The 26,841-nt window shown below is 49.4% G+C and overlaps 9 protein-coding genes across 9 annotated transcripts; 4 read left to right on the forward strand and 5 right to left on the reverse strand.

Annotated features, from left to right (window-relative positions):
- Positions 1-472: 472 nt before the first annotated feature.
- Positions 473-1,595, reverse strand: EPUS_07117 (uncharacterized protein; the record flags this gene model as incomplete). Its single annotated transcript, XM_007803147.1, has 3 exons — positions 473-1,269; positions 1,320-1,421; positions 1,478-1,595. 3 exons carry the CDS (start codon positions 1,593-1,595, stop codon positions 473-475), a joined length of 1,017 nt encoding a protein of 338 aa, XP_007801338.1.
- A 733-nt stretch (positions 1,596-2,328) lies between these two features.
- On the forward strand, positions 2,329-2,867 carry EPUS_07118 (uncharacterized protein; the record flags this gene model as incomplete). The annotated part of the gene is made up of 2 exons (XM_007803148.1): positions 2,329-2,663; positions 2,750-2,867. 2 exons carry the CDS (start codon positions 2,329-2,331, stop codon positions 2,865-2,867), a joined length of 453 nt encoding a protein of 150 aa, XP_007801339.1.
- A 434-nt stretch (positions 2,868-3,301) lies between these two features.
- EPUS_07119 (uncharacterized protein) lies at positions 3,302-4,811 on the reverse strand (the record flags this gene model as incomplete). The annotated part of the gene is made up of 4 exons (XM_007803149.1): positions 3,302-3,512; positions 3,587-3,939; positions 3,988-4,506; positions 4,560-4,811. The coding sequence occupies 4 exons, from the start codon at positions 4,809-4,811 to the stop codon at positions 3,302-3,304; spliced, it is 1,335 nt and encodes a 444-aa protein (XP_007801340.1).
- Positions 4,812-5,595: 784 nt separating this feature from the next.
- On the forward strand, positions 5,596-7,599 carry EPUS_07120 (uncharacterized protein; the record flags this gene model as incomplete). The annotated part of the gene is made up of 8 exons (XM_007803150.1): positions 5,596-5,673; positions 5,733-5,944; positions 6,002-6,256; positions 6,310-6,366; positions 6,413-6,525; positions 6,583-6,658; positions 6,706-7,226; positions 7,283-7,599. The coding sequence occupies 8 exons, from the start codon at positions 5,596-5,598 to the stop codon at positions 7,597-7,599; spliced, it is 1,629 nt and encodes a 542-aa protein (XP_007801341.1).
- A 1,217-nt stretch (positions 7,600-8,816) lies between these two features.
- EPUS_07121 (uncharacterized protein) lies at positions 8,817-10,234 on the forward strand (the record flags this gene model as incomplete). Its single annotated transcript, XM_007803151.1, has 3 exons — positions 8,817-8,983; positions 9,056-9,809; positions 9,899-10,234. The coding sequence occupies 3 exons, from the start codon at positions 8,817-8,819 to the stop codon at positions 10,232-10,234; spliced, it is 1,257 nt and encodes a 418-aa protein (XP_007801342.1).
- A 2,249-nt stretch (positions 10,235-12,483) lies between these two features.
- EPUS_07122 (uncharacterized protein) lies at positions 12,484-13,779 on the reverse strand (the record flags this gene model as incomplete). Its single annotated transcript, XM_007803152.1, has 3 exons — positions 12,484-12,935; positions 13,006-13,575; positions 13,629-13,779. The coding sequence occupies 3 exons, from the start codon at positions 13,777-13,779 to the stop codon at positions 12,484-12,486; spliced, it is 1,173 nt and encodes a 390-aa protein (XP_007801343.1).
- A 4,051-nt stretch (positions 13,780-17,830) lies between these two features.
- EPUS_07123 (uncharacterized protein) lies at positions 17,831-18,418 on the reverse strand (the record flags this gene model as incomplete). Its single annotated transcript, XM_007803153.1, has 2 exons — positions 17,831-18,252; positions 18,322-18,418. 2 exons carry the CDS (start codon positions 18,416-18,418, stop codon positions 17,831-17,833), a joined length of 519 nt encoding a protein of 172 aa, XP_007801344.1.
- Positions 18,419-22,191: 3,773 nt separating this feature from the next.
- EPUS_07124 (uncharacterized protein) lies at positions 22,192-22,609 on the reverse strand (the record flags this gene model as incomplete). The annotated part of the gene is made up of 2 exons (XM_007803154.1): positions 22,192-22,291; positions 22,344-22,609. The coding sequence occupies 2 exons, from the start codon at positions 22,607-22,609 to the stop codon at positions 22,192-22,194; spliced, it is 366 nt and encodes a 121-aa protein (XP_007801345.1).
- Positions 22,610-24,156: 1,547 nt separating this feature from the next.
- Positions 24,157-24,468, forward strand: EPUS_07125 (uncharacterized protein; the record flags this gene model as incomplete). Its single annotated transcript, XM_007803155.1, has 1 exon — positions 24,157-24,468. One exon carries the CDS (start codon positions 24,157-24,159, stop codon positions 24,466-24,468), a length of 312 nt encoding a protein of 103 aa, XP_007801346.1.
- Positions 24,469-26,841: the final 2,373 nt, after the last annotated feature.

The following is a 26,841-nucleotide window of genomic DNA, read 5'->3' on the forward strand; positions in this document are numbered from 1 at the left end:
ATGGTGAGGGGAAAGGCGATGAGGGAGGGGTTGGAGAGGAGGGAGGGGGCGGAGGGGGTTGTTAAGGATTCTAGGCCGGAGGGGAGGGGGAAGGGGTGAGTAATGAGAGGGATAGTGGGGTGTACTGGAATGAAAGATGAGTGGTGCCGCTGCTGTTGATGTTATCGGACTTATAGACCGGAATGAAATAGAAAAGCTATGCATTAGCTTGGAACGTTGAAAGTATGCAGTGTATATTTTTTGTTTTGGCTCTGCTCAGGACCGTTTTCTTTTTCTTTTCCTGTCTAGTGCTTACGAATCTGTAATTTTTCCCCTTGTGGCCGTCACAGCGTCATGCCCAAACCCCCATTTTTGAGCAGATAAGATCATTGCAATTAAACGAGGCTACTCCGCTGAGATTGATCCATGATTGCTGACCTCTTCACCCCTTTTTGGGGTTCCTGGGCTCCCCCCTCCTTCTCCACCCCAAATCTCACAGATGCACATGCACCTGTTTCTCCGGCCACCTGTTATCGCGATAAGCATCCAGCACGGCATTGACCTTGACGGGATCCAACCCCTCCAGGACGGTCCAGCCGGTACTCCGGACCCTGCCCTCGCGCATCCAGACGGGAAGCCAGTCCCAGAACTTGCGTCCCAGCTGCGGCTGATTGCTGCTCTGGCCCTGGATGAACTTATCGTCGAAGCCGGCCTTCTTGGCTCCAGCGAGGCTTGCCTCGTCCACCTTGCCCGGCACGATGCACGCCAAGGTGCCGCGTTTGGTGTTAGAGAGACAGCGGACGCCGAGGGTGTGGTCGACGTTGACGGCGTCGAAGGCGTAGACGAGCTCGTCGCCGACGAGGCTGCGGATCTGGGCCGCGACGTCGTCGTCGGCGGCGTGGCGGTCGATGATGTGGGTGGCGCCGTAGGAGCGGAGGTCGGATCCGTTGCGGCGCGCGTCGGCCACGGCGATGATGGTGCCGAAGCCGGCGAGCGCGCTGGCCTGCACGCCGTACTTGCCGCAGTTGCTGCCGGCGCCGAGGATCAGGATCGTCTGGCTGCTGTAGTCGAATGCAGCTTGGGCCGCGTCTTCTTCGGAGGGGAAGGGGAAGGGCAGGCCGAGTCCGTGGGCGCCGAAGATGGCCCAGAATGGCGCCACCATGTTGCAGACGAGCGAGGCGCCGTCGTCGTCGGTCAGGTTCTCGGGGATCTTTTGGCGCAGCTGGAGGCGTCGAGCAGGCAGTATTCTTGCAGGCCGCATTGGTCCGAGGGGTTTTTCAGGTAGTTGGTCTGCCCGAAGATGTGGTCGCCTGGCTTGAGGTGGCTGGAGGTGTTGGGACCCAGTTTCTCTACCGTGCCGGCGATGTCGTTGCCGAGGACGACGGGGAGGCGCCCTTCGACGTAGAGGCCCCAGTCGCGGACGCGGAAGTCATAGGGATTTACTGTGGGAATTCATGAGTATATCGAGGAGAGTGGAGGTCTGCAGCGTGCTGCTTACATCCGACGACGGTCACTTTGACGAGGATCTCGCCCTCGCTCGGGGTGGGGATTGGTCGTTTTCCTTTGACGATGGGCTGTCCGACTGCTTCTACCATGAGAGCGTCCATCGTCGCCATGATGAATTATGGATGCTATACCCTGTCTTCAGGAGAACAATATTGAAACGAGCGAATTCGTTTGTCTTCTGCGTACTGTACCAGTAGTCTGTCTGATTTCAAAGGACGCAAAGAGAGCATCACGAGATTGAACGGAGCTCGAGGTAGCAAAGACAAGGACCGCTGTAACAGCCCCATTCCGAGGAATCTGACTGTATTCGACGCCTCTTACATGCTGTGATACGTAGTAAAGTGTACGCCTAAAAAGGTGTAAATGAATGTGCAGTCCGACTCATCCATAACCGGGATGTACATACTGCGTAGTAGTAAATGTGGTGAGCTAAAAACAAGCATTTGGCCCCTTTGGCCCCTGTGGCCCCATGTCAGCGGTCAGCTGTAGGCTCGAGCGCTCCTTCGCTCCTTCAGTCGGGCTTCGGGCCTTCGGGCCTTCGGGCCATGTGTAAGCATTATGAGGTGAGATAATCATACCGAGTGAAGCACTTTCACCCCCTTTTCCGGGTGTGATGACAGTACTGCAAAGGCGGTGTTCTTAACTACTAGTATGTTAGGTATCGGGGACTAGGCAAGGAGATGGACTTATGGTAGTGGTGTCCCAAGGAGAATATAACGAAGAACGTATGCTCACAGGGTAGGACTCAAGTGACTCACTGTTGCACTCTCATTCCCATACCGCTCCCTCTGCCCATCGTCTCCTCTGCCTCTTGAACCACCCGCTTCCGCTTCCGCTTCCATCATGTCCCCACCCCCAACCAAAGAAAAATTCGACGCCTATCTCAAAGCCTTCAACACACACAACGCATCAGATTACGGTCAATACTACGCCGTGGATTTCCATGTTCACCTCCCTGGCGTCCCACCCACCAAGAGCCGAGCCGAGACCGTCGCCCTCTTCGAGACTGGCCTGTCCTTTTGCCGCGAGACGCTCCATCCGACATGGCTGCAGTTTACGGAGCGCTCGGTGGCGATGGAGGCGTGTGTGAGGACTGAGGCGTTGGTGGAGATAGATTTTCCCTTCCCCTTTACCGGGAAAACGTATAAGAAGGGCGAGAAATTCACGTATCCGATCATGTGAGTCTTGCCTACTGTTTTTGTGCCCGGCCATTTCGAATGAGGCGTGAGGAAGGATATGTTGCTTACGCTGTGGGTGGTGGTAGCGTGCATTATGAGTACAACGATGATCTCTTCATAACGACTTTTCGAAGCTTTTCCGAGGTGCTCAATCCAGATCCGGGCTATGGTATTGCGAAAGAGGTGCTCCCAGGATACGACTGAGAATGATAACGATATCCTATATGGCGCGATGCCGGTGATGGAGCAGGGCATTCCAGACCGGCAGGTTGAAGTCAATATCAATGATATATAAATATTCCAGTCGACAAGAAAAAATCTAGAATTAATAAAGCGGATTATTGTGATTCAAGGTAGGTAAATCCTTGCTATTGCTGTCCCATGAGCCAACCTTCTGACTCGATCGGAGAGTAAGTAGTATTGCTTCCTGGGTGTGGAATGGTACTGGATTTCACTCTCAGCCTAGGAAATTCAGGATTTGGAACCTGCATTTAGAAAGCTCTTAGGCACCCCAGCTGTGCAACTAAGCTGGCGTATGATTCTGCAAGACGTAGCGAGGAAGCAAGGCGATTCCTGATGATTGAAATGCTACTTCTAACGACCACCAAAATGATCCTACGCTGGCCTAACTACTACCTTTACGAGCCATTGACCCCATTTGTATCTCCTCCGTTCGCAAGTGCTCCATTCGCTTCCCACTTTGCTTCGACCACGGACAGAACACTCCCAGATGGCTGCTTCGCTCCAATAAACTTGAAACGTGGGTCGGCAGCAGCAAAAAGGCTTTGCCAAGCGCCAATCTCACGCTCCGTGGATCCGATCAAGGAAAGCATGTGTAGATCGCAGATACTGCGGAGGAAAAGGTTGAGTCAGCAAGGAGCCATTTCTCTCACATGGGTCTGAGTGGATAGGAAGCGACGTACCGCGCCTCCTTTTCAAGACGATTGGGCACGGTATTGGGTTCCGGAAGGACACTGTCACAAATGAGGATGCTGGCGCCACTTTTGAGCGCAGGCACAAGATTGCGAAGGATCTCGATGCACTCCTGGTCCGGCCAGTCGTGAAATATCAGGCGGAAGAAGTAGGCGTCGGCGTCCTTGACCGGCTGAGGTTTGAAGAAATCATGCTCCATGAAGCGTACTCGACCCTCATATTTCTTTTCTAGTCCCTTCTGAGCGTTTTTCACTTCCTTAACATTGATATCTTGGACGATGATGTTGGAAATGGAAGAAGCATCGGCAATCTTGAGGGCTGTATGGCCACTTGAGCCTCCAACCTAGGAGCTGGTCAACAACTTAAGTAGGGGGGAGAGTGGATGGCCCACATCAACAAGTGTGCCGGACTCGAACGGACTCCAATCGTAGCCTTGGGCAAGGGTTTCTCCGCTGTACGGTCCACTGTTGTTGATTGCCCTCATGGCTTCCTGGAAGCGATTGATACGATGAGGGTGCTTTTTCATATAGTCGAAGAACGGTTCACCCGTCTGGTAGGCCATTGCAAACGGCGTTTCGATGAGTCGATTCTTCGGAACTGGATACTTCTCCATGGTGTCCGCAAGCTTGCACGAAGCCGGGTAAGTATCATCAATCACATGCCCCACCACAGCATTCACACCCATCGTGTTCTGCGCCATGAGCGCCGACACACTGGTGTGCGAGACAAACCCTGGGCGTGCTTCTTTGAAAAGGCCGTTGGTCATGGCAAACTTCAGGACTCGCCGGGTTCGGTCCTCATCCACCCCGATCGCCTCGGCAATCTCCGCGAAAGATTTCTCACCATCCACAGGCACCTTGGCGGCCATATCAAACCTGTAGATGGCGTGGAGACAGGCACTGTCATGACACTATGTCGCCATCAGCATCGAATGCTCTGTAGACTGGGCAGGCTGATACATACGCGCACTGCGAGCTCAAAGAGTGACTCCAACGGACCAAGTGCCAGCTGGTAGAGCTTTTTCGATGCATCTAAGAGAGCTTCCCGAGCTGCATGTATGGGAGTGATCTGTGGCGGGCAAGGAAAGCCGATTGGGCCATCTGGAGCAAACGAAGGACGAGGAATGGTCGAATTGGAATTCAAAAATTCATCGATGATTCTCGCATTGGCAGAGATGGTTTCGGCAAAATCAGTGAAAGACGCTGGGCTAGTCATCTTGCAAAGCTACGGGATGAGAGCATGCAGAAACAAATGGGGTCACTCAAGAAGGCTCGCTGATAATGAAATACTCCATTTTAATGAACCGAGCGATCTGTAAGCCAGCCCGGCGACTCAGTCATCTTGGGGGCCATGGCCAACAGAGATATGCTCGCATAGCCAAGGATGAGTGTGCTGACGTGTAAAAGATCCTGCAAGCTTCTCGTGGCGCATGGCTAATTGACAAGGAGCAGATCGTTTGAATGGCATTGCGTCGATGGCTTCTCAGATACAGAGTAGGTGAGCACAATTTACAGCAGAGTGGTGAGATGTAAGCATCGAGTGAACAGAGTACTTGGTGATTTTTGGACGCACAATGCATCATATAATATGAATCGGGTCGCTAAAGAGTCACATCAAATCCACTGTACCACTGTAACATCCGGCCCGGCAAGACGAGAAATGGCTGCCGTTCCGGAGCTTGGAAGCGCTAGCCGGTGTACTCCGTATGTAGTCCCTGACCTCAAGAATATCCCCCAATCTCGCAGGGAGCGGTAGCAAGAATGCACGGCAATATGGCTGTCCCTAGGAGCCGGACCGCTCTTGTGAACCTGCACTCACCGGACAGACTACCACGTTTTCTTTTCCTGCTTTGCATTAATTACTTTCATAGTAATGGATCCTCATCTTTCTCGTATTCTCTCAAACCTTTAGCCGCGTTCCTTTGCCAAAAAATCAGCATCGGAAGAAAACACAACATCACAGTTGCTTCTCTTCGAGCCTTGAGTCCAGAACTCTCGACATGTCGTCAGGTAACGAACCAAATGGGGATGTGGGTGAGAGGGAGAAAGTACTTCCCGTAGCAAGTGAAGCCGAGACGGTAGGCAAGCTCTCTATCCAACGCTAGCCGTACATGAGTTGACACGATGCTTCGAACAGCCAGGTCAGAAAACCGAACGCTCTACCAAAGGCATCAAATGGTTTCTTCTCGTCGTTGGCATCCTCTCCTCCGCCTTCCTCTTCGCGCTGGACAACTCCATTGTTGCCGATGTCCAACCTCAGATCATCGAGACTTACCCTGGAAGCATTGACAAGCTACCATGGCTGTCGGTGGCATTCGCGCTAGGCGCAGCTTCGACAACTCTTGTCTGGTATGTTTGCCCTGCAGTGGACGTATGGTGGTGTCGCCGACTAATACAATGTCACAGGGCTTCGCTATTCGGAAGTTTCGACTACAAGCCTCTCTATCTCATTGCCCTTGTCCTCTTTGAGATAGGGTCTGCACTTTGCGGCTCGGCTAACCTGATGGATGTCCTCATTTTTGGTCGAGCTCTTGCCGGACTAGGTGGTGCCGGTCTCTACCTTGGGGTCTTGACCTTGCTGTCGGCCCTTACGACTGCATCAGAGAGGCCTGTATACGTAGCCTCTACTGGTCTTGTTTGGGGCTTAGGCAGTGTGCTTGGGTAAGTGTCTATAAGACTAGCTCTAGTGGGAGAGTGTTAATGCTAGCGAATAGACCGGTCATCGGCGGAGCGTTTGCTGAGAGCAGTGCAACATGGAGATGGGCGTTCTAGTATGAAGATCCCTTAGACAAATCATCATCTTGCTGATCCTCGTAGCATCAACCTTGTTATTGGCGGCCTCTTTGCCCCGGTCTACCTCTTCATGATACCATCTGTCGATCCCCGGCCCGAGCAACGGACCGTTCAGAAGGCTGCTGCCTTCGACTATGGTTAGTCTTAATTCACCACCATTGTGATGAACGAGCCTTGCTGATTTCTGACACAAGCGGGGTCTTTCCTGATCATTGCCGCATTCTCTCTTGGAACCGTTGGACTGTCGTTTGGTGGATCGTTGTTCGAATGGTATGACATCTTTTGTTGAGCTCCTTGTTGTGAACTAATATATGCAGGCGCTCGGCCACGATCATCACCACGCTATGCCTATCGGGTTTGTTGTTTGTCCTCTTTGGCATCCAGCAATGCTTCTGTCTCTTCACCAACCTCGAACACCGTCTCCTTCCCGTACAATACTTCAAATCACGTACTCTCGTGCTTCTTTTCGTCCAATCCGCGGCTTCAGGAGCTCCAATCTTTGTTCCGGTCTACTTCATCCCATTGTTCTTCCAGTTCACCAGGGGAGACGGGGCACTAGACGCCGCTGTTCGACTTCTTCCCTTCGTGTGCTTCTTGGTATTCTTTTCCCTCGCCAATGGAGCCATCATGGGCAAGGAAGGTCACTACGCGCCCTGGTACATTGGTGCATCGATCTTCATTATCATTGGGTCTGCGCTCATGTATACCGTCAATGAAACTACAAGTACGGCCAGAATCTATGGATATTCGATATTGCTCGCGTCTGGGGCTGGCTGTATTGTACAGATTGGCTTCATCGTCGCCCAGGCCGTTGTCCCTCGATCCGAAATGTCCGCCGGTAAGCATTACCTACTTACACATAGATTGAAACAAGGCCTAGCTAACCTATTTCAGCTGTCGCGTTTATCAACCTTGCGCAAATTAGTGGTCTCGTTATAGCTTTGACGCTAGCGAACACCATATTTCTCAACGACGCCCAAATACAGATTGCGAACATTCTTCCCAACGCCTCTCCGGACGAAATCGATTCTGCCATTTCCGCTTCGCGCTCAGCCTTTCTACAATCCCTATCCAGAGATGTCCAACAGCAAATTCTGCACGCAATCGTGGTTTCTATCAGCAAAACATATATCCTGTGCATGACATCCGGGGCTTTAATCTTAGTGCTTGCCTTTGGCCTCAAGTGGGAGCGTGTTTTCCTTGTTATGTAGTTGGTGGGATTCTCTCGTCCGCTTGGCTTTAGCAGATGTATGGTGAGGACCGCTTCGGTGCTTGTCGGTTGGCGTCATTCTCTTCTTAGCCGGATTACCTTGGCTAGCTAGACCTTTGCTTTTCCCAGGCTAAAATAGCTACGCAGCTGTACAATTCTCCCTCAAACGACCTTTTGCTCAGATTCAAGAAGAATTCGCCTGGCATACATGTAGCCTTTACCTATTGTTGTTCGATCGCCATTCTGCCCCTATTTCGTCGATTCTCCCTTCTAGCATCCATTGCATTCAGCATGTAAAGTGTTCTTGTTCCAGGGAAACGATTCAACACACCCCTTAGCATCCAGTCTATGGTGTCATTTATAATGCTAGAACCTTTCGCCTCATGTGACCATACACCTTATGTTGAATGGCAGGAGCGCTCATTGGTTGGGTTTTCTACGTGAAACCCCTGCGTTTCGCCTGCTTCTGATTGGTCAATTTCTATTGCAGTTTTCGCAGCTAATTTCGCTGTGCCGTACGGCAAGTTTGTACTTATTTCTGTGGCCTGCGCAACTTTTGAGAGAGAACAGAGCCATTTCTTCCACCTGTTCGGAATCTAATGAAATTGCGTCATTTTAAATGTCTTTTCCCAGAAATATTCTCATAAAATGATCAAATTATAGTTATCCAGTTGCCCTTTGACAATCCTTACAATACCCAAATCCCTGTTAATTTATTAAGGCCTACGGAGTAATACAACGTCTCTTTCAAAGCCCTTGTCCACCTAAGCTGTGGGTAGACGGAACTCTCCTTTTGGCTTGGCAACAAACAATGCGAGTTACGCCCAGAGACGTTGAGCAGCCTCAACCACTTACGTCACCCTCTATCAACCCAGGACTTGAATTTTTCCCAAAATATTCATTTTCTGCCAACTAACTAGTAGTTGACTACTAGTCAGCTACTATTCTTGGTCATGCAGCGTTGAAGCACAACAACAGACAAGCACCCTTAGCCTTCTCAAAATAGATGAGGTCCATGGGATAAGCTGACTCGACCCCACTGAGCTGAAATCACTGGAAGGATCAGCTTACTGACCTCGTCCCGGCCTGGTCACATGACCAAATGTTCGCCATGGACCGGACGACCTTCTGTCGCCGGAGCCGTACTCTGGGTTCCCCTTTACACAGTACAGCAAGTGTGCCACCAGCCAGACGCTCCCCATTCTAGCCTAAGGTGCAATGGCGAAGCAATTACCCGAAGAAAACATTTCTGAACAGCACGATGTGGTCATCGTCGGTGGGGGCCCGGTTGGACTGTTTCTAGGACTCAATCTGGCGCAAAAGGGCCTCGATACCGTGGTTCTCGAGGCGGAGGCGGATATCAATCAAAGCCCAAGGGCTCTCATGTGCGTACGGAAGTCTCAAAAACCATAAGCAGCAGAGAAAGCCTTGTTCCTGTCAGACTAAGTCACCAATAGGTATTTTCCAATTGTCCTCAATGAATTCGAAAAGTTCGGTATCCTAGACGAAGTGGTCAGAGCAGGCTACAAGAACCAAGAAGGTCTATGTTTTCGGACGACAGCGAGCGGTTCCAACAAAGTCTTGGCCAGCATTCCTCCGGGGAAAGCGTCGCAAGGCTCGATCGACTATGGGGTCCAGCTCGGCCAGCCAAGACTTGCCGAAATACTCCGAAGACACGCCCAAAAATACCCGTCATTTTCCCTTCAATACAACACGCGCTTCGTAGGGTTGGAAGAAGAACATGACGCTGTCAGGCTTGAAACGTCCACACCGGACGGCAAGACAAAGTACTTTTCCGCCCGCTTCGTGGTTGGCTGCGACGGAGCCTCCTCTCCAGTCAGAAAAGCTCTCGGCATCCCTTTCGAAGGATACACCTGGCACGACTGGCGTTTCCTCGCTATCAACCTCCGCTACGACTTCACCAAATATGGCTATCCCGCTGCGAACCACGTGCTCGACCCAGAGGACTGGGCCGTGATTGTGCGAGCAAGCAACGTAGAAGAGGGGCTCTGGCGAATAGCCACAGGAATAAGCCCGGACATCCCAGTTGAAGAGATAGAGAAGCATATACCGGCCAAGCTTGAGCGGCTTTTACCCGGTCCGCGGCCGCTGCAGTATGAGTTGGTCGCCGTGAACCCATACTGGGCACACGAGCGCGTCGCAAAGACATACCGGTCTGGGCGAGTCATACTGTGCGGTGATGCTGCTCATGTTCGTCGATCCTTCCCCTCCCTGCTACATTCCCAGTGCCTCAAACACTCTCCCAGCATTCACTGACCTAAACCGCTTCAAAAACACAGGTCAACAACCCCCTCACAGCCCTTGGGCTAACAACCGGCCTCGTCGACGTAGCCGTTTTGTCCCGACTCCTTCCCCAGGCCTTCACCCCCCAACACGCCTCCTCCTGGCCCAGACTCCTAGATAAATACTCCACCCTTCGCCGCAACGACTTCGTCAACCAAGTGCAAAAGCTCTGTCTGGACGGAAAACTGCGTCTGCACTCCACCGATCCGAAAGTCGTCGCCGCGCGGGAAGATTTCTTCAACATGCTGAACAAGAATCCGGGGTTTGGCGATTTTGTAGCGGGCACGATGGTGGAGAAGCTGCCGGATGATTTGGATCCTTCATTGGCGTAAGTGACTTATTGACCATTTCTTGTTTCCCCTGATGCAAAGAAACCGCCCACAACTCTCCTGATGGGAAAAACTTGCTTACCCTTACCTTCCCTCCTCTTTAGAACTCGCTCGACAGCCATGATCGTCAATGTCTTCAAAACCATCGGCATCATAGGGAGGATCATTTACTGGAAGATCCGAGCTTCGCTCCTCTAGGATTGAATGCGGCCATTTAACTATTAATGGCCATCACTCATATATACATACACCTACATCAAATCCCATCTCACTATCTCTTTATACGTTTTCATGAGACAAGAATAGACAAGACAAGACACGGCCACAATCCCGCACATCGAAACGTCAACCTATCCTCTCCCGAGCCACGACTCACGACAGGCTTCAACTGACTGACATGAAATAGACACCTCCAATCGAGTCGAATAGATAATCCCCCATCAACCTTCTGCGCAATCGAAATCCAGAAGGCGAGTCTTCCGGGGCCCCGATTCATAAGTCAGCTACACCATGCTCCCATCCGCCCGAAGACCCTGACCTGGATCTGGTTAGAACCCCGCCCCCTCTCTCTCTCTCTCTCTCTCTCTCTCTCTCTCTCTCTCTCTCTCTCTCTCTCTCTCTCTCTCTCTCTCTCTCTCTCTCTCTCTCTCTCTCTCTCTCTCTCGCTCTCTCTCTCTCTCTCTCTCTCTCTCTCTGTGTTCCCCTCCCCACCCAAGCGATGAACAATAGGCACCATTGGTGCTGGTGCATGTGTATGTGTATGTACATATCCAAGAAAAGACTCCCACTGGGAGTTGAGATACCCAGTTCACAGCCCATCTCTCCGGGTTTTTCTCATCGCTTATTCTAGGGGCGACTTGTAATCAGAAATAAACGGTGGAGGGGGGCAGATTAGATTAGGTGGGCGCTTTTGTAGCTAGTTGTAACTAGTTAGGTCCGCAAACAGAAGACAGAGTGATAGTGGTAGTACAGCATTGAATCGACGATAATTGTTATCTATCGGGAAGATCTGAACAATCCCTCCCCCCCCCCCTTCTTTAGACTACTAACTTAGTTTCACCAAATCAGCAAGCGCCCTTTCGGCTTCCCATCGCTGTATCCGTGTGAGCGTGCATGGATGAGATTGAGCGGCAAATCAAAAATCAAACTAACCTAGCAGTCTAGTAAATAACTTAGCTTCAAGTAAAATGAACTGTTCCACGCTGGCCAGAAAAAAGAAAAAGAAAAAGATGCTATAGACACTTTCTTGAAGAGGCACAGAAGTCTGTGTGTTGACATGTAATGAAAAACCGTTCTATTCTCCATCGCTGTTTCTTTCCCATTCCTACATATCATATATATAATATACACATACATGCTCATGATACTCGATTTTTTCCTTCTTTCTCCTTTTTTGCCTTTTTTTGCCTTTCTCACAATCAAAATCGAGAACCCCCACCCCCCGCCCCAAAGGATGAAACAGATCTATGTCTTTTGTTTATACATATTTATAACCCCCATAACCCCCATATGATGATGATGATGATAATGATGATCAAAGATGATGCGAAGATATAAAGAAATACGTCGTTGTTGCTGCTCTTGCTGTGTTATGATTATTATTTATTTATTTTTTGGGGGGGTGTCTTTTGCATCTGTCGTGGGCGCATTCCTCCCCGTCCTACCCTGGCGGAAACTGCCGGCTCCCCAACTATGAGCCCTGTTCGGACTCTGTCTGGCTGCCCTGTCATGCGCTGCAAACGTCATCACAGAACAACGGGCTGTGCTTTCCTTATTTCTCGAGAGCCCGTAGGCCCAAGGGCCAAAAACCCCATCCCGCGGATTCCAGGCCCGAGTGCCAGGTCCAGGCGCTGTTAGCTGCATAGTCTGTTTCCTCGTGAGTGTCGGTAACACCGATGACGGCGACGGCGGTACATTAGAAGGTAGATGAGATGTGTTTTTCTAGTCAAGAACGCAGCTCAAGCGTCTGAAGACGGGGTTTTTCAAGTTGATTAGGGAGGGAAACTTTGTGAGTGTTTGTGGTCGATGAGGATGGGTGAAACTTTGAGTGGTATTACCGAGGAGATTAATGATTAGGTAGTGCGGTAGTGATGGCGCCAATAGTGTCTTGTAAGCTTTGGGGGGGAGAAGCAAGGAGACGCCATCAATGATAAATGGACGGCAAGGGGAGTGTTGTATAAACTATACTGTCGCTGCGGCTGGGACAGTGTTACTTTTTCCGCGGGTGCCCTCCAGGTAAATGCTATGAGGCTTCATCTGTCATCCGCTCCGCCTCCACCACTGTGATAGCCCGTCCGTGGTTGGGAGGATTGCCCAAGCCCTGCTTGCTGCATGCTAGCTTGCTGAATAGGAGCAGAAGTAGTACTATGAGGAGGACAACAAGGAGGAGGCATATATAATACCGGGACTGGGACCGGTATCCATACGTAATGTTGCTGTTGCTGCTGATTCGGGTGCGGGTGCTGCGAGCGCTGGGTTGAGAGTAATGGCGGCTGGAAATAGCTCTGTGGTTGCTGCTGCTGATGTATGGCTGGGTGGGTATGGGGTTTGGTGGTGGTGTCGAAGTTGGCTGTTTGTTTTGCCGAAGAGATTAGCGAAGGCGTTCTATGACGAAGTGGGCCAGGGATGGTAGAGGAGGTGGAGGGGCGGGAACGGGATGGGTATGGGTAAAGGGGGAAGGAAGAAGTGATATAGGGCTCACTCACTGAAACATGACATGGAAATTGGGGTCAGCGGCATTCCTGGCAAGGGCATAGCAATGGGAGAGAACGGACACGCGTAGTTGAAGGCGCCTTGAGGCGGTGGACTGCTATTTTGTGATGCTGAGATCTCCGTTTGGGAAATTTGTGCTGTGGGGTCGGAGGGGTGGCTAGGGTCCCTGGGCGTGGCGGCGCTTTCGAGGTGCGGCATGTAAAGTGAGGTGTTGGAAGTCATGGGTGGAGAGGGGATATTGGCCATGGAAGGGTGTGAATGCGGATTGTCGTTGTTGTCTGTGAAGCTCAAGGGACTGGTGGACGAAAGGTGCGGGTAATGTCCAAGCGAGTTGTGTTGGCTGGCGTTTGGGTTGATATGCTGTAATTGGTTGTCAAGGTCCCTGGCGGAGCTGTCGAGGAAGTCGTCCATGTCACCCCAGGGGTCAGAGCTATCCGGAGGCAGCTCAGGCGGCTCATCTTGGACTGCTGGACGAGTATCATCCTCGGTGGATTTCACATGGCTGACGTTGCCAGAGAGCGATCTCTTGGGGTTGGACGGTGGTTTTGCCGTCCGTGAATTCAGAACTTCGGCCTTGTCAGTGCTGCTGACGAGAGCTTCGAGAGCTTCTAGTCGATCGCGGATCTTGTTGCCTGTCACTTTTTCAGATAATTGCTGGCGCATTCACGTCAAGATGCAATCTTACGGTAATTTCTCTGCGCAATTCTATTTTGCAGACGTCTCCTCTCAACCAGGCCTGCCACCTGCAAGAATTCCTCACCAGGGTCACGGTGATCTTGGGCTTCGCTGGTAGCAGTCCTTGGACACTTGGTCGGCGATTGAGGGGTCGAAGGCATCTTGATGATATGTTTGGACGAGCAACGGGGTTGGGGGCCGTTAGTCTTCGTGGTGGAAAGAGCATGAGGCATTGTTTTATCTCTCCCTCTCTGCGATTAATCATCCAAATGCTCCAGCCGCAAAGATGATACGACAATGAACGCGGCCCCAAGAGGAAGGCCTTAACTACCTCATAACCAGCGTTCAAGCAGCCGGAGACAAGTCGAAACCCCCGCTCCGTGCCTGTTGATTGCCGCGGGTTGATCCACTCAAAGTTTACCGATCAGCGATTGACTCGTAAGGATTCCAGAAGGATGAAGGATGAGCCAAGTCTGCATTAGGCACAACTAAAGCTAAATATAAGAACAAGAAATACAATTGGGATGCTGGCAGTTTGGCGTCAACTTCTAATGTCTTCGTGGGTTGTGTATCTGATGGTTGTTGAATTTGTTCCAAGAGAACAATCATTCGCGTATGATCATCCCGATGTCTCTACTTTGGCACATAGTTAGAAGAATCGAGCTGCGATCGTAGATTGTATTTTGGTAAATATGGACCTTAAGTTAGGTGGGTTATATGCTGTACAGTTACAGAGTAACTAGAGTACCAGGGTCGTACAACCATCCTCGGAAGGTTCAGTCTTTTTCCCAGGTTACATTAGCTGATTGCCGGGTCTGGGTTAGCTAGTGAGAGTGCAGGTGTCAGATTGTGGGGCGAGACAGCGGTGAAGGCTGCAAACCACCCGAGGAGGGTATCGGCCATGGATGGATGCACAGATAGATATCTGATCGACAGGGATACCCATAAGATACCCATGAGATACCCATTAATCTCGAAGAGGGAGCAAGCCAAGGTTGCACGCATGCAAGCTCAACCATGGAAGGCCCAGATCTGAGGCACGTTGAGTAAAATAGCCTTCCGGTGAATTTGGGAGCCCCTACGGGCGGGCCGCAAATGTAGGTACTTATGTTGCGGATTTGCGATATCTTCATGCGTGGCAGACGGGATTTCAGAAAGAAGGCTGAAGATACTACGGTACCAGGCCTAATTTTTGTACCCCCCTGCTGAAAACGTTAGTATCTGTACAAACCGTACTATACAAAATTAAGTATAGATCACCCTAAATAGGACTAAGCTCTCAAATCAGGTTTAACCTTTCCATTGACAACCATAATTGCTTGCCATCTCGCTTGTATTAACTGAAGCAGCTTCTTAAGATAGTCGGAAGACACAGTATCTCATACAGCCTTAATAGCCGCTTGTAGCTCATCATACTTGTGCAGGGTATCTTTTTAGCGCTCTTGTATTTAATTCTTCATCTAATCTAGAAATTTCAGGATGAGCAAAAATCATGCAAAATAGCGACAGGGACCCTGACAGGAATTTGTATGTGAAAAAGGCGTTTGTAAGATATTTTGACCCAGGGGAGGTACAACATTTAGGCCTGGTACCGTAGTAGAGCTTCGCGACTGCAGCTTTCCATTTGCTCAGACGCCTCTGGTAGCACATCTCGGCCAGGTACTCCATAATTCAGCTCGAATACCAAGGGAGAGCGAAATCCCTACCCAAGACAACGGGTGTGGCATTTGCAGGGTGTTGGCGTGTTCGCTTACCACGTACTACGTAGTATACTTACCATCGTCTGAGCTTGGTTGAGCCTAACCTCTTCCCCGTTTCTTCAGCTGCATTGTCGAATCAAGGCCCATCTCATCTTCAAACGTCACCAACGCACGGTGGTTCTGTATCACTGGAAAGCCCATGTGTTCCTATGCATCGCCCCAATCCGCTCTTGGTGGCCCTAGATTGATCAGTAACCCAAGCAGACAACATACGACTGAGCACAGTGCGCCAAAGGGATTTAACCTAATCAGTAGGCAGCGCCTAAAGGTAACTGTGGTTGTTTCTCTCTTGATCTTGCAGACATATCAGATATCTCGATGGAGAATTAGTGATTCCATTAAAGCTCATAGTGATCTGGGTAAAGTATACCATTCATGTTGGCCGTAAGCGAGCGGCTCATCAGCAGGCTCTGTAGGACAGCACGACCGTACGATTGTTACGACGGATTGGTTGGCTGCCAAGGTAAATACCAACACGAAGCCTTGTGTTAATGATCGGTACTGAACCGTCGGAGACCGAGAGTAGGCCACGTGCTTGTGCAACCACGGCCGGCAATGCTACCACAAACTTGGATCACTGACAAGAAGCTACTACGTACATTATAGTACAATTTTGGTTTAACGTAGTAGTCAAGCAAGGACTTGAAGCCATATTTGGTGCTTCAGTTGGCTGGACTTGGCTACAATACACTACTAGTACTACTACTGTAGGAAGCAAAAGTATCCCTCGCACAGTGCTAGGAGCGGCTAGTATATAATACATAACCACCAAGCTATCTAGAGCTTCTTCTGCTGTTACCCAGCAAGCTGAATTAACATAATACAGCCTGACCACTATATACTTAGTGAAAAGGAGAGAAGCTTTCTGGGTCATGGAACTAGCGCCGTGCTAGGAATACTTCTGCCCAATACCGTATTAGTAGTACGAGCAGCCACCGACAGTCTTTGCCTTGGCCTCCCAGAAAACGTGTAGGCAATGGTGAGTGATAGTACGGTGTGTCATTTTAACTTCGTAACCAGTGCAAACAACTCCGCGAGGCCAGGCGAGGCGAGTACGTCGTAAATCGGGTTTGGATACAACTGTAATTAATATCCATGACGTGACGCGCGTTGGCTTCCTTCCCTGTTTTGGAGGAGCTTCGTACATTCCATTAGCTCCGGGCGCTAGCGACAAACGCAGCAAGCGTCGCATGGCTGGGGCGGTACGGAACGGAACCCATGTTTACACGCAGCAACCCCGCAACGGTCAGCTTGTGCACGTCCTTCACCACCTTCCAGCCCTCCACGTTACTAAAACGAGACTGTGCTTGCGGTCAAGCTAGCCCCAAAGACGTATGCCTCGAGGCTCATTTAGAGCCTTCTGAATCTTCTCCTCTTGGTTTGAACCCCTTTAGAGCGATTTTGACGGAATGGTGCTGATTCCAAGACCGAGGTTGGACCGACGCACCTTGATTCGTCGGCGCTCGCCAAGCTGGGGTCGCTCACTAAGTGATTCTAGCCGTTACTGATGTGAAGATGGTCTGCACCGATGAATCTTAACTTCAGAATCGTTCTGCCAATGTGAACAGTGAGATGGATCATGCAGTTCCTTAGTCGGAACCTACTTGAGCTCGCTGCGGTGGGAAATAAGGGGTGTCGCGATTAGTGTATCCTTACGGTCTGTAGTGAATATATGCTCGGATACCGTCGTTCGAATGTGGCAGGAACATGGAGCCGGGTTTACACATGGCACATATTCTGTGGAATCCTGATATGCCACCGTTTCTGGAAGGAGATAAGGATACGCGCCCATCTTATGTTACATTTGATAATTGTGACCCCACCTGTGTACTCACTGTTCACCGAGCCAAGCCGGGGCAGGACTAAACTACCACTGCAGGGCTAAACTCCCACCGCAGGGCTAAACTCCCACCGCAGGGCTCGGCTTGCTCGTTGCGAAGGTGGATATAGATACTTTATATCGGGATTGTTAGAAGCTCTTCTCTTGACCACCTATCTATGCAATATGAAGTCATAGCCGGGTGCTGGAGCAGTGCCCAGCAAGATATAACTAGGGAAAGTCATTGACGCGTAATCCAGGAAGTGAAAGCGTTTGCCCTTGAGCTGAGAATCCTACTACTCACTAGAAACGTCATCCAACTCCTCATCCTCTCTGCTCTCATATTCTTTTTCTTCATAATCCTTCCAATTTTTCTCCGTGCAGTGAAAGAACGTGGTCCGATCCCCGGAATGCGTTCGGAGCGGTCCATTCGCGGCGGTCCATTCGGCAAAGGTCCATTCGGCGTTTGGGTCTTGGCGGGATTTACGTCATACAAATTACTAGTAGATTTGCCCATCATGACCATTTGAATAATATAAAGATTTCGCACAGAAATGTACACTATTTATTGATGCTGATATGACTTCCCGATTAGGAAACGCATATAGAGACTATGGTGTTGCAGAAATAGCTCTATCCCCTTGCCCCTCTCCCTCCTCTGCCCCTGCCCCTGCCCCTGCCCTGCCCTGTACCCCGTTTTGGCGCCATTTCGGCCTCTAACGCCTTCATTGTAGGGGCTCTCTTACGCCCAGCTCTCGATTGCGTCATCGCTGCTGGCGCCGTTGAAGGAGGGGGTATAAAAGCCTCATCTATAGCTTCTTCTTCCTCCTCCTCCTCTTCTTCTTCTTCATTCCCAGGAGTTGGGAAGGACCGATCAACTGTGGTGGTGGCGGTGGTGATAGGGATAACGAGGGCGCCAGCGGCGAATCCACGAGGGGGGGTATCAAGAATGCACTCCAAGCCAACTAGAGCAGCAGCAGCAGGAGGAGAAGGAGGAGGAGGAGGAGGAGGAGAAGGAGGCCCTGCGAGAGGCGTTGACCCTGTTACAAACAAAGCTGTTAGAGTTAAATTAGCCTCCTAGCGTGCCTCTTGAGCAGCAGCCCGCTCTCTATCATTAGCATCACGCTCTGCTGCCTCAGTTCCCGTCATAAATCGCTTGTTGACCTTATCGTGACTCTTAAACTGCCTATTCCATCCTGGCTTTTTGACAATATCTGGCATTCGAGTATTAAGATCATCCTCCTTGAGCTCCTGAGCAAATTCAACAAGACCCTGTTGAGCGTTTGTAGCTACTTGATCATAACGTATACGAGCATAGCTAGTAAGAGCATCCCTAGCCTCAAGAACCTGTAGACCAAGCGCTGTAATCTGGTTCCTATTAGGAGAGATATAAGGATGCTGTAAGTAAGAGGCGGAATTTCGTGGAGGGGATATCAGTAGGGCGAAAGCACGGTATGTTGGTACCCAATTAGTGATACGAATAGGCTCACCGTTAATCCACCAACGAGGGTGTATTAAGGATCGAGGAATAGGGGCACCATCTTCAAATAGCTGCGCAAGATAGTGCTTGCAAGGAAGGCCAAATCGAAGAAGTAATTCGCATTCAGAGCAAGAGGGTTTAGGGCGTAAAACGCACTTATTTATCTCATCCTTTGTGGTCTCTTATTCAGGAGATATCTTCGAAATAGCGAAAAGCGATATAGTATCTGTTAACAATACAAATGCTTGCGAGTCAAGCGTACGAGGTAACTTACCACTATTTTGAGCCTCCTCCTGAGATAGCTGCCTTAGTTTTGACTGCACGGTAACTCCTAGTTGACGAGTAGCTTCTTTTATACTTAATTGCTTGTTTAGAATGTCTTTGGTGCCAGGGTGGAGGCTCTCGGAGCGTTGATTCGAATAGGCGCCCAAGTTCAGATTCTTTTAAGTATGAATTCGTAGAAACTGCAACTCCTTAGGGGCCTAATACTCCTCAAGATATTGTATCTTATCCGGCCTTAATTTTAAATAAATCTCTACACGAATAGCCTTCAAATCATAATGCGTATTACTCTTAATAAAGGCCTATAGTAGTGACTTCATTTCTTTGCGAATCTCTTTCGGATAGCCCTTATCAGTGAGTCTCTTTACAATATTCTGAATAGCGTGCTAATCGCAAAATTAGAGAATCGTATTTGGAAGAGATATAGGCATAGAAGCCCTCAAGCCTGCAGCTTGGTCACTAATAATAACACGTGATACCGGGATAGGAGGGCAGAAAACGTGCTTTTTGAGGCTCTCAAGGATGAAATCAAAGGATAACTTTGCTTCTGAATAAGCAAACGACAGAGAGCTCACAAACGTCGAGTTAGAATTCGTAATACTAGCAATAATAATAAGCACAAGATTTAGAGCATTTATTCGAAAAGTACCGTCGACAAAGAGGGCGAAATCTGCTATAAATCATTAAGCATAGCGAATTTGCTGAGGATGAGCAAACCAGATCTGTTGTAACTGTCTACTGATAGCTATACTAGTTTCTGAATCAAATTCCTCCTTTATTCGACATTCGAAGACGAATCCTGCCTCCTCTAGAGCAACAACAAGCCCTGCGAACTCATCTTGTTCAGCAGAAGTAGTGTGAGATCGAATATTATAGTAAGTATGGCGATCAAGAGGAAATCCAACCTGTTCAAGCACTCTGAGAGCAGCAGAGTACGAGATATTAGCTGTTCAAAGCGACTTACCTAGCTCTATCGCAGGCAAATATCCTGGTAGCGCCTTAATATGCTCTTTTTTGTATCTTAGCAGGTTAATAGCTATTAAGTAAGTATGAGTTTTATAGCGAATACTCAGAACAAAGCCAAATACACCAGCCGCGAATGGACCGCTCCGAACGCATTCCGTCCGATCCCATTCTCTAGACTGGAGAAATGGTGAGCACAAGCTTCGTCCACGCACGCACAATTTGCATCCTCAGCGCCTTGGACCGGCCACAACCACAGTATTCTTTCAAGATAATGCTGAGCATCTTCTGATTCTAATGATACAGATAAACAGTCTTATACATCTCAATCCATAAAGTTGGCCTTTTGCATAGTAAAATTTACTTCTTCAAAAAGAATCCTATATACCTAAAGCCTATATCATTAAAATCAGGAGAAGCTTAGCATCATTTTGATATATTGACTACATGATACAAGTCCATAGAAGATCCCTCAAGAGCTATTTCTGTTTGATAACACGGCGCCAGCAATTCTTGATATAACGCCAAGGATTTGCAAGAGTTTCGCAATGCACAGTACCATCTTCAACGTCCATTGCATCCTCCCCGCTGTCAACATTCATTGCATCATCATCGTATTGTATAAATCGGTCAAAGTCGTCCTTTGAAGAATCCGCCTGCTAAGTTCCTCGATGTGACGGGTCAGGAGGCCCAGGCTCCTGGAGATAGTTGGAGAACGAGGCAGAACACCTCCCACCCAATTCTAGCCTCCTCCGACCAATTGATTAGGAACGTAATTGGGACTCGCCTTGCAAGTTGTAACGAATCGAGCGTCTCATGATCACCTTCTTCACTTTGCTGCTACGTTCTGAAGAGAGCCGATATGGAGAGATTGGTTTTCAGAAACGAGTTTGCGCCTTTGCCAAGGAGGCAAAGCAAACAAGCGATGGTGCCGAATAAGTCTGCGCCATGGCAGGCATTCTGAGCAAGTTGGAAAGCTACCATCACCAACACGTGCAATGGGAAGAGTTCGAGCTTGCAGCCGAAGTCTAAATGGCGTTTCACGAATAGCCCACTTGGTGTGTCAACCTCTGGTCTCCAGCGAGCCCCGAATAAGCCGCCAATGCAGTAACAGATGGTTTGGGATGACGTATGGCAGAACTTGTGCTTCCAGTCGAACGGAATTCTGCATTCTCCGCGAGCCAAGGGAGCACTGATGTAATCACAATTAGCATCCCATCTTCCGTAGATGTCAATTTCCTTTCCGGGGAACCGCCTTTCCTGTATGAGAGTATCATCAACGCCGGCAGGTGTGCAATTGGTATGTGCCTTCAATATGGCTATCATCAAGTTCTCAAGCACAATGTGACCGGTGTCGTTGATGTAAAGCTTCCGTAGCGGGAATACCCATGGACGATAGACGGTCCAGTGTATCCAGTCAAATCAAATTAGTCAAATCAAATCAAATCAAATGCTTGGCAATCAAATCACGTTTGTCAAATTACTCAAATTAGGTCTTAGCAGAAAAATTGTACATTTTAGTATATTTTGGCATGTTTTTGTTGGAAAAATAAAAAGTCTTGGCGGACTCCTTTTCTGAGATGGAAATTCTTGACAGTTACTAGTATCCTAACAAAATTATTGCTTATTAAGATTTGACTCAATTGACAAATGAATCAAATGAACCAAATCGGCGCTAAATTTGGTTCATTTGATTTGATGGATACCCTGGATAGACCAGGCGGCAGAGTACGTTGCAACATGGGTCGGAACCACTCAAGTAGGTCGTAGCTAGATGGAAGAGATAGAGGGCGTTAACATCGATACCAGAGAAGTCGACTTTCTCTACCATCTCAAAGAGTAAATCCACATTGCGGCCCATGATGCTGAAACCTAGAGCCTGCTCAAGAAGGTCATCAGGCCTCCTCAGCGTAGAGCACCTTCGTAACAGCTACGGGGAGGCCGTCGGCGTCAACGTTGCTGGAGTCGTTGCTTTCGAGACCGTTTCGAAGCCTTTCCATAAAGTCCGGCTTTTCCAACAATCAGGCCAATCTGCCATCTATCTCGCATCGTAATATCCTCCTGAGGAGGCGGAAATGAGATTGATTCAAATAATAGGCTACGCAGATGAACACCCCAATGGCAAAGAGACGTGGGAGCTTCTTCATCCACATTCATCAACATACCAGTCGTCTGATTTCGTGGGGCTGCGTAGTGACTAGGGCTGGCAATCGTCACCCCTGGCGTGTTCGGTGAAAAAATCGAGAGCTTTTCGAAGTACTTACCCAGATCAAGGAGTTCCGGCAGTCCAGTTTCGCGGGCCCTTGCCCCAATACTTAGCCGTTATGGGTGAGAACTGCCAATATTGGTATAACCATGTTGTCATGATCCTTTTTATCGTATTAGCAAACAGGCCTCATAATGTTACAGGCTTGTCCGTACACTCGTTCGAGCTTGTTCATTGATTTTACGAGCTCGTGGTGCCTGCCTTGGACGAAATGACGAGCTCTCTCAACCGCATGCCTGACTTTCAGAGCTTTCGAAAGCCTAGAATCAGATGGCGAATCTGCTGCCGGTCTAAACGCAGTATCAGCACCAGGAGTTTTCACGAGGACATCACTAGGCGGAGACGCTGATACAGCCGGACCCGATGGTGAGGAATAATCGATTGCCCTTGCATGCGAGGATCTCAATGCACCGTAAGGCATGTTCATGAAACTAAGCGAAAATGTCACTGAAGGTTCTAAAGCTGAAGAAGAGCATAGGGGGAACCTCTAAATTCTCCTCCCAAAGTTAAGGACAGGGCGGGGAAACGTATCTGATGCCCTCTCGACGAAGTCTGCTTTCACATCAAACCCAGGCTGGAGATGCCCTGGTCCGGTCTTGGCGAGTCTTCGTAGTTTGTTCTTGTTGACATCCCTCCATTGTAGGTGAAGACAGTGTGCTTGCCCAGTGCCGCCCTTGTCTCGATAACTTGGCACATTTGCGTCGTCTTCGGGATCGGATTGTGCTTCTTCAACTTCTATTTCTTGGTAACCTGGTACTTGTACTGGCTTGTACTACCACATGGGAAATGAGGTTAGCATTGCCGCTCTGTTATAGGCAGGAAAATTTCACAGTCGGCGTTCGGTTCTCACTCAGCGTCAAACCCCCTGGCCCTGTCTCACTTTATGCGTCTTAGTGATCCATTTCCTCTACGTTTACCCTTCTCTAATCTGCCAGCTTTAGCGAAGACACTACTCTTCTGTTCAGCCGACTCCCAGCAGATGTGCTACAATCTCGTTATGTATCTAAGCGAATGCAAGGCTCATATGGAAGTTACATCTTAACATTGAAGGTCGATCACAATACATTTTGAAAATTTTGATGTTCCTTTTGCCAAGGCTGCAACATAATCATTACGTCAAGTTACGGGAACGCTATTCTTAATGAGAAAGGAGGCTCAATTCAGTGACACAAGAGATAAGACTTCAAACAGATGAAACAGTTGAGAGAGAGCATAGCTAGCCAATCAGAGGTCGCACAGCCTACATACTCTGCAAGCGTAGTATCAAGGGAATTTAATTAGGGAATAGGAGAATGTCGTATTTGTAACTTGTTGCATGATCATTTTACCATGGTATCCCCATACAAAATGGCCTGCTATGAGGTGTCCGCCAAGTGGTCCCAGGCCGTTCAATTCAAACTGTACGCAATATGCCTAGACGGATGGATCACGTGCAGCAGGCCGTGAAGAGGGCAGCAAAGACCACCATACTCCGTATGGTTGAGTGGATTAAGGCACCTCCGACCTGTGCAAATGCGACAAGTCTACCAAGCATTTATCTTGCCTAAACTGGACCACGCACCGACCGTGTGCACAATCCTCGCAAAGACAAGGGACACCTTTCGCACCCTCAGCACGGTCCAAAGATCGTTGCTCATTCGTACGCTTTCGGCCTTTTGACCAGTTGCGACCAAGACTCTAGAGATAGAATGCAATGTCCTACCAACGTATTTGAGACTTATACAGCGGGCACAGGACGTGATCGCCAGGGTGTACACACTCCCCCAGACTACCCACTCGCAGACATCGTCGACCGAATTAGATGTCGGGTCAAAAAGAAGGGGACTAACCACAAATTCCCCTTGGATGAGGTCATGAAAACCATAGAAATTGGGTCGGAACTACTGGAAACCATTACTATACTTAACCCCAAACCCGGGGGAGCCGTGGAGCAAACCGGCTTTTGATCGGATCACCATCGAACAAGACATGGCCAAAGCCCTAGACGAAATCGCCGAAATCGCCGAAATCATGGAAAACCCAGAAAATGTCAATTCTTCTGAAGCGTCCGCCATGGACACCAAAGTCGGCGCAGCAGTGACGATACTGGTCCGTTCCTTGCACCCTCGGCTAACCAGGCAGATCGGTATCGGGTCTGCCCACAATGGGACGGTCCACGCGGCCGAACCGACTGCCATCGATTGTACCGTGGAGGCGATTCAGGAGGAAGCTACGGATCAGACACTCGAGGAGACTGAATTGGAAAAAAGACATTCACCATCATCAGTGACAGCAAATTAGCGATATGGGCGATCGCGACCGCGGCGTGCAAGTCCGGCCAGAGCATCCTATGACACTCTCTTGACCACGTCCGCGTCCTCAAGAACGACAAATCAAAATCCGGTTGTATTGGATTCCTGGGCACAGCGACAAGGTGGGGATTGGCACAGCCGACCGGCTTGCGAAGCAAGCAATCCATTCCGAAGAAGGCCACGAGACCACAGTATGCTCACACTTTCACCTGGAATATTACTCCCATTGGCTCTTGCCACGCAGAAACTATCAGCTCCTATCGACGGGCGATATTCTGAGTCGCACATCAGAGCGGTCTCCCCTGGTGGTTGCATGCCAGTTAGACTGCTAGAATATCCAGCAGCCGGCGGGGTACCGGGCTCTACTCCGTGAAACAACAGCGGCAGTGGCGATAACTTCAAAGGCCTAGCGGCTGAATTTGAAAGCATCTGCAGAGTCTGTGCGTCGTCATGCAGAAGTCGACATGATCGTCGCAACCAGGAAGATAATCGAGCAGAGTGACCAGCGAGGCTGAAAGAGCTGGCCATTCCCAGCGGACGTGGGATGGAAGGCTGATTCTCTAGGACTACACCACTTGCATGATTGGTATATGACCCTGGTGCAGGATCGTTGGGGACGAATGGTGGCTGTCGTCTAGGACGCAAGGCCCTTCATGTGTTTATTGTCTTGGGACATGTTTGCTGAGCCATTCAAGTGGAGATTCTGCGGCCAAAGATCACCTATGGTGGGGCCGGGTGGTATTCCGTAGGGGATGCTGAGGTTGTTATTGGTATTGAATAAGTGACTGAGAAACCATGGAATCGCGTCACTGGGCCATAACCGAACGTTGAAGCGCAGTCAGGCGGTGTTTTGCCATTCTCGGCCTTAGAATTGTCTCGATAGATGTCTGCTTTGGGTTTCTGCCATCTTGTGTAATCCAGACAGCATTTGTTTTGGCTATTTGAGATGTGGCGTTGCAGGCTTGCCAGGTGCCGTCGGGCAGGGTGTTTTTGGTAGAATAAATGAATCGATCATAGATATTACTGTGTTTCATCGGAAAGCTTGCAATCTCTGTTTCTGTGAGCTTGTCAAGGGTTATATTGGCTCCCCAGGTCTTGATACATGGGTAGAGTGAACTCCGTATACCAAAGAGCTCGACAAGGGATGAAGTAGTGCCTGGTCAGTATATCAAAGCTTCGAATGTGAATAACATATCTATCATATCTTCTGCACCGTAATTGACTGTGTACTCATAGTCGACAACAATGGAGCTCAGCATGTAACCACTCCAGAGGTTTGTTCCGTTCGGTAGGGTGTGGTTTTAAAACGGGTCTGAGTAATTGGAAATGTATTTCGAGATATTCTGCGACTTTTGACATATAAGAATTGGAGAGTAGGATGCACCGTTGTCTGATGTAAAGGTATAGTCCCCCGCTGGACACGTAACAAATACGAGGGACGAAGCGTTCTCGGCTGAAGATTAGAGTCCATTATAGATCGACGGTGTCATGGCGCTGTCTAAAGAACTGATTCCACCAGTAGCGTGAAGACCCGCGGTGCTGTAATTGTTCGTCCAAGCTATCCGAGCAGTTGCTGAAGCAAGCGATTAGAGGCAGTTTCTGGACCTACTGCGAGAAAGGATCGATTGCTAAAGCGCATAAGTATCGTATTGACTGCACCAGAGGTAGCGGGCAAATGTCGTCTAAGATTGAATAGAAACAGGAAAGATCCCCATGACCCTCGACTTGCACAGTTAAGTAGCTGACATCGATCAACGGCTGCCGCTTGGTAAGCCATTGCCATATAAATTTAAAAATGCCTTCAGTGACGGGTAACACCAAGGAGGCTTCCAGGATGGCTGTCATAATGGCCACCAAAGTGTCGATCGATATGTAATCTGGCCATTGCGGACGAGCACGAGCGTTGAAACTTCCCAGGATGGCAAACAGTCCAGCCAAAGCAAGCAACGAGATCAAAGAATTGATCAGCTCGTGCATCCAATATGTGTTCGCCAGACTCTGTCATGCTAGAGAAACGCTTGCGGACTGTCGTTATCGCCTTGTGGAAGCATCAATAGAGATATCGGGCTTCGAATGCATCTCCTCGGGTTGCATTCCTTCGTAGCTTCCCCGGTGGTGAAGGTTTGTAGCCGGAGAAGATTCATCTTTGAACTCAGCAGATACTGGACGAGATAGATTTCTCAGCTGATGCCCCTTGGTCATAATGTGTTCTACCATTGGTTACAAGGTAGAGTGTGCAAGTGAAAGGCTGGTCGCAAGGGGCACGTTACAGCGAATACGTGCTATATTCGAATAGATAAAAAGACCATCTTAAAGATTGCCTTGCTTACCAACTGATGTTGTCCAAGAGAAGACTTGCCTG

Source organism: Endocarpon pusillum, assembly GCF_000464535.1.
Source record: "Endocarpon pusillum Z07020 unplaced genomic scaffold scaffold2028, whole genome shotgun sequence".
In the NCBI taxonomy this organism is placed as follows: domain Eukaryota; kingdom Fungi; phylum Ascomycota; class Eurotiomycetes; order Verrucariales; family Verrucariaceae; genus Endocarpon; species Endocarpon pusillum.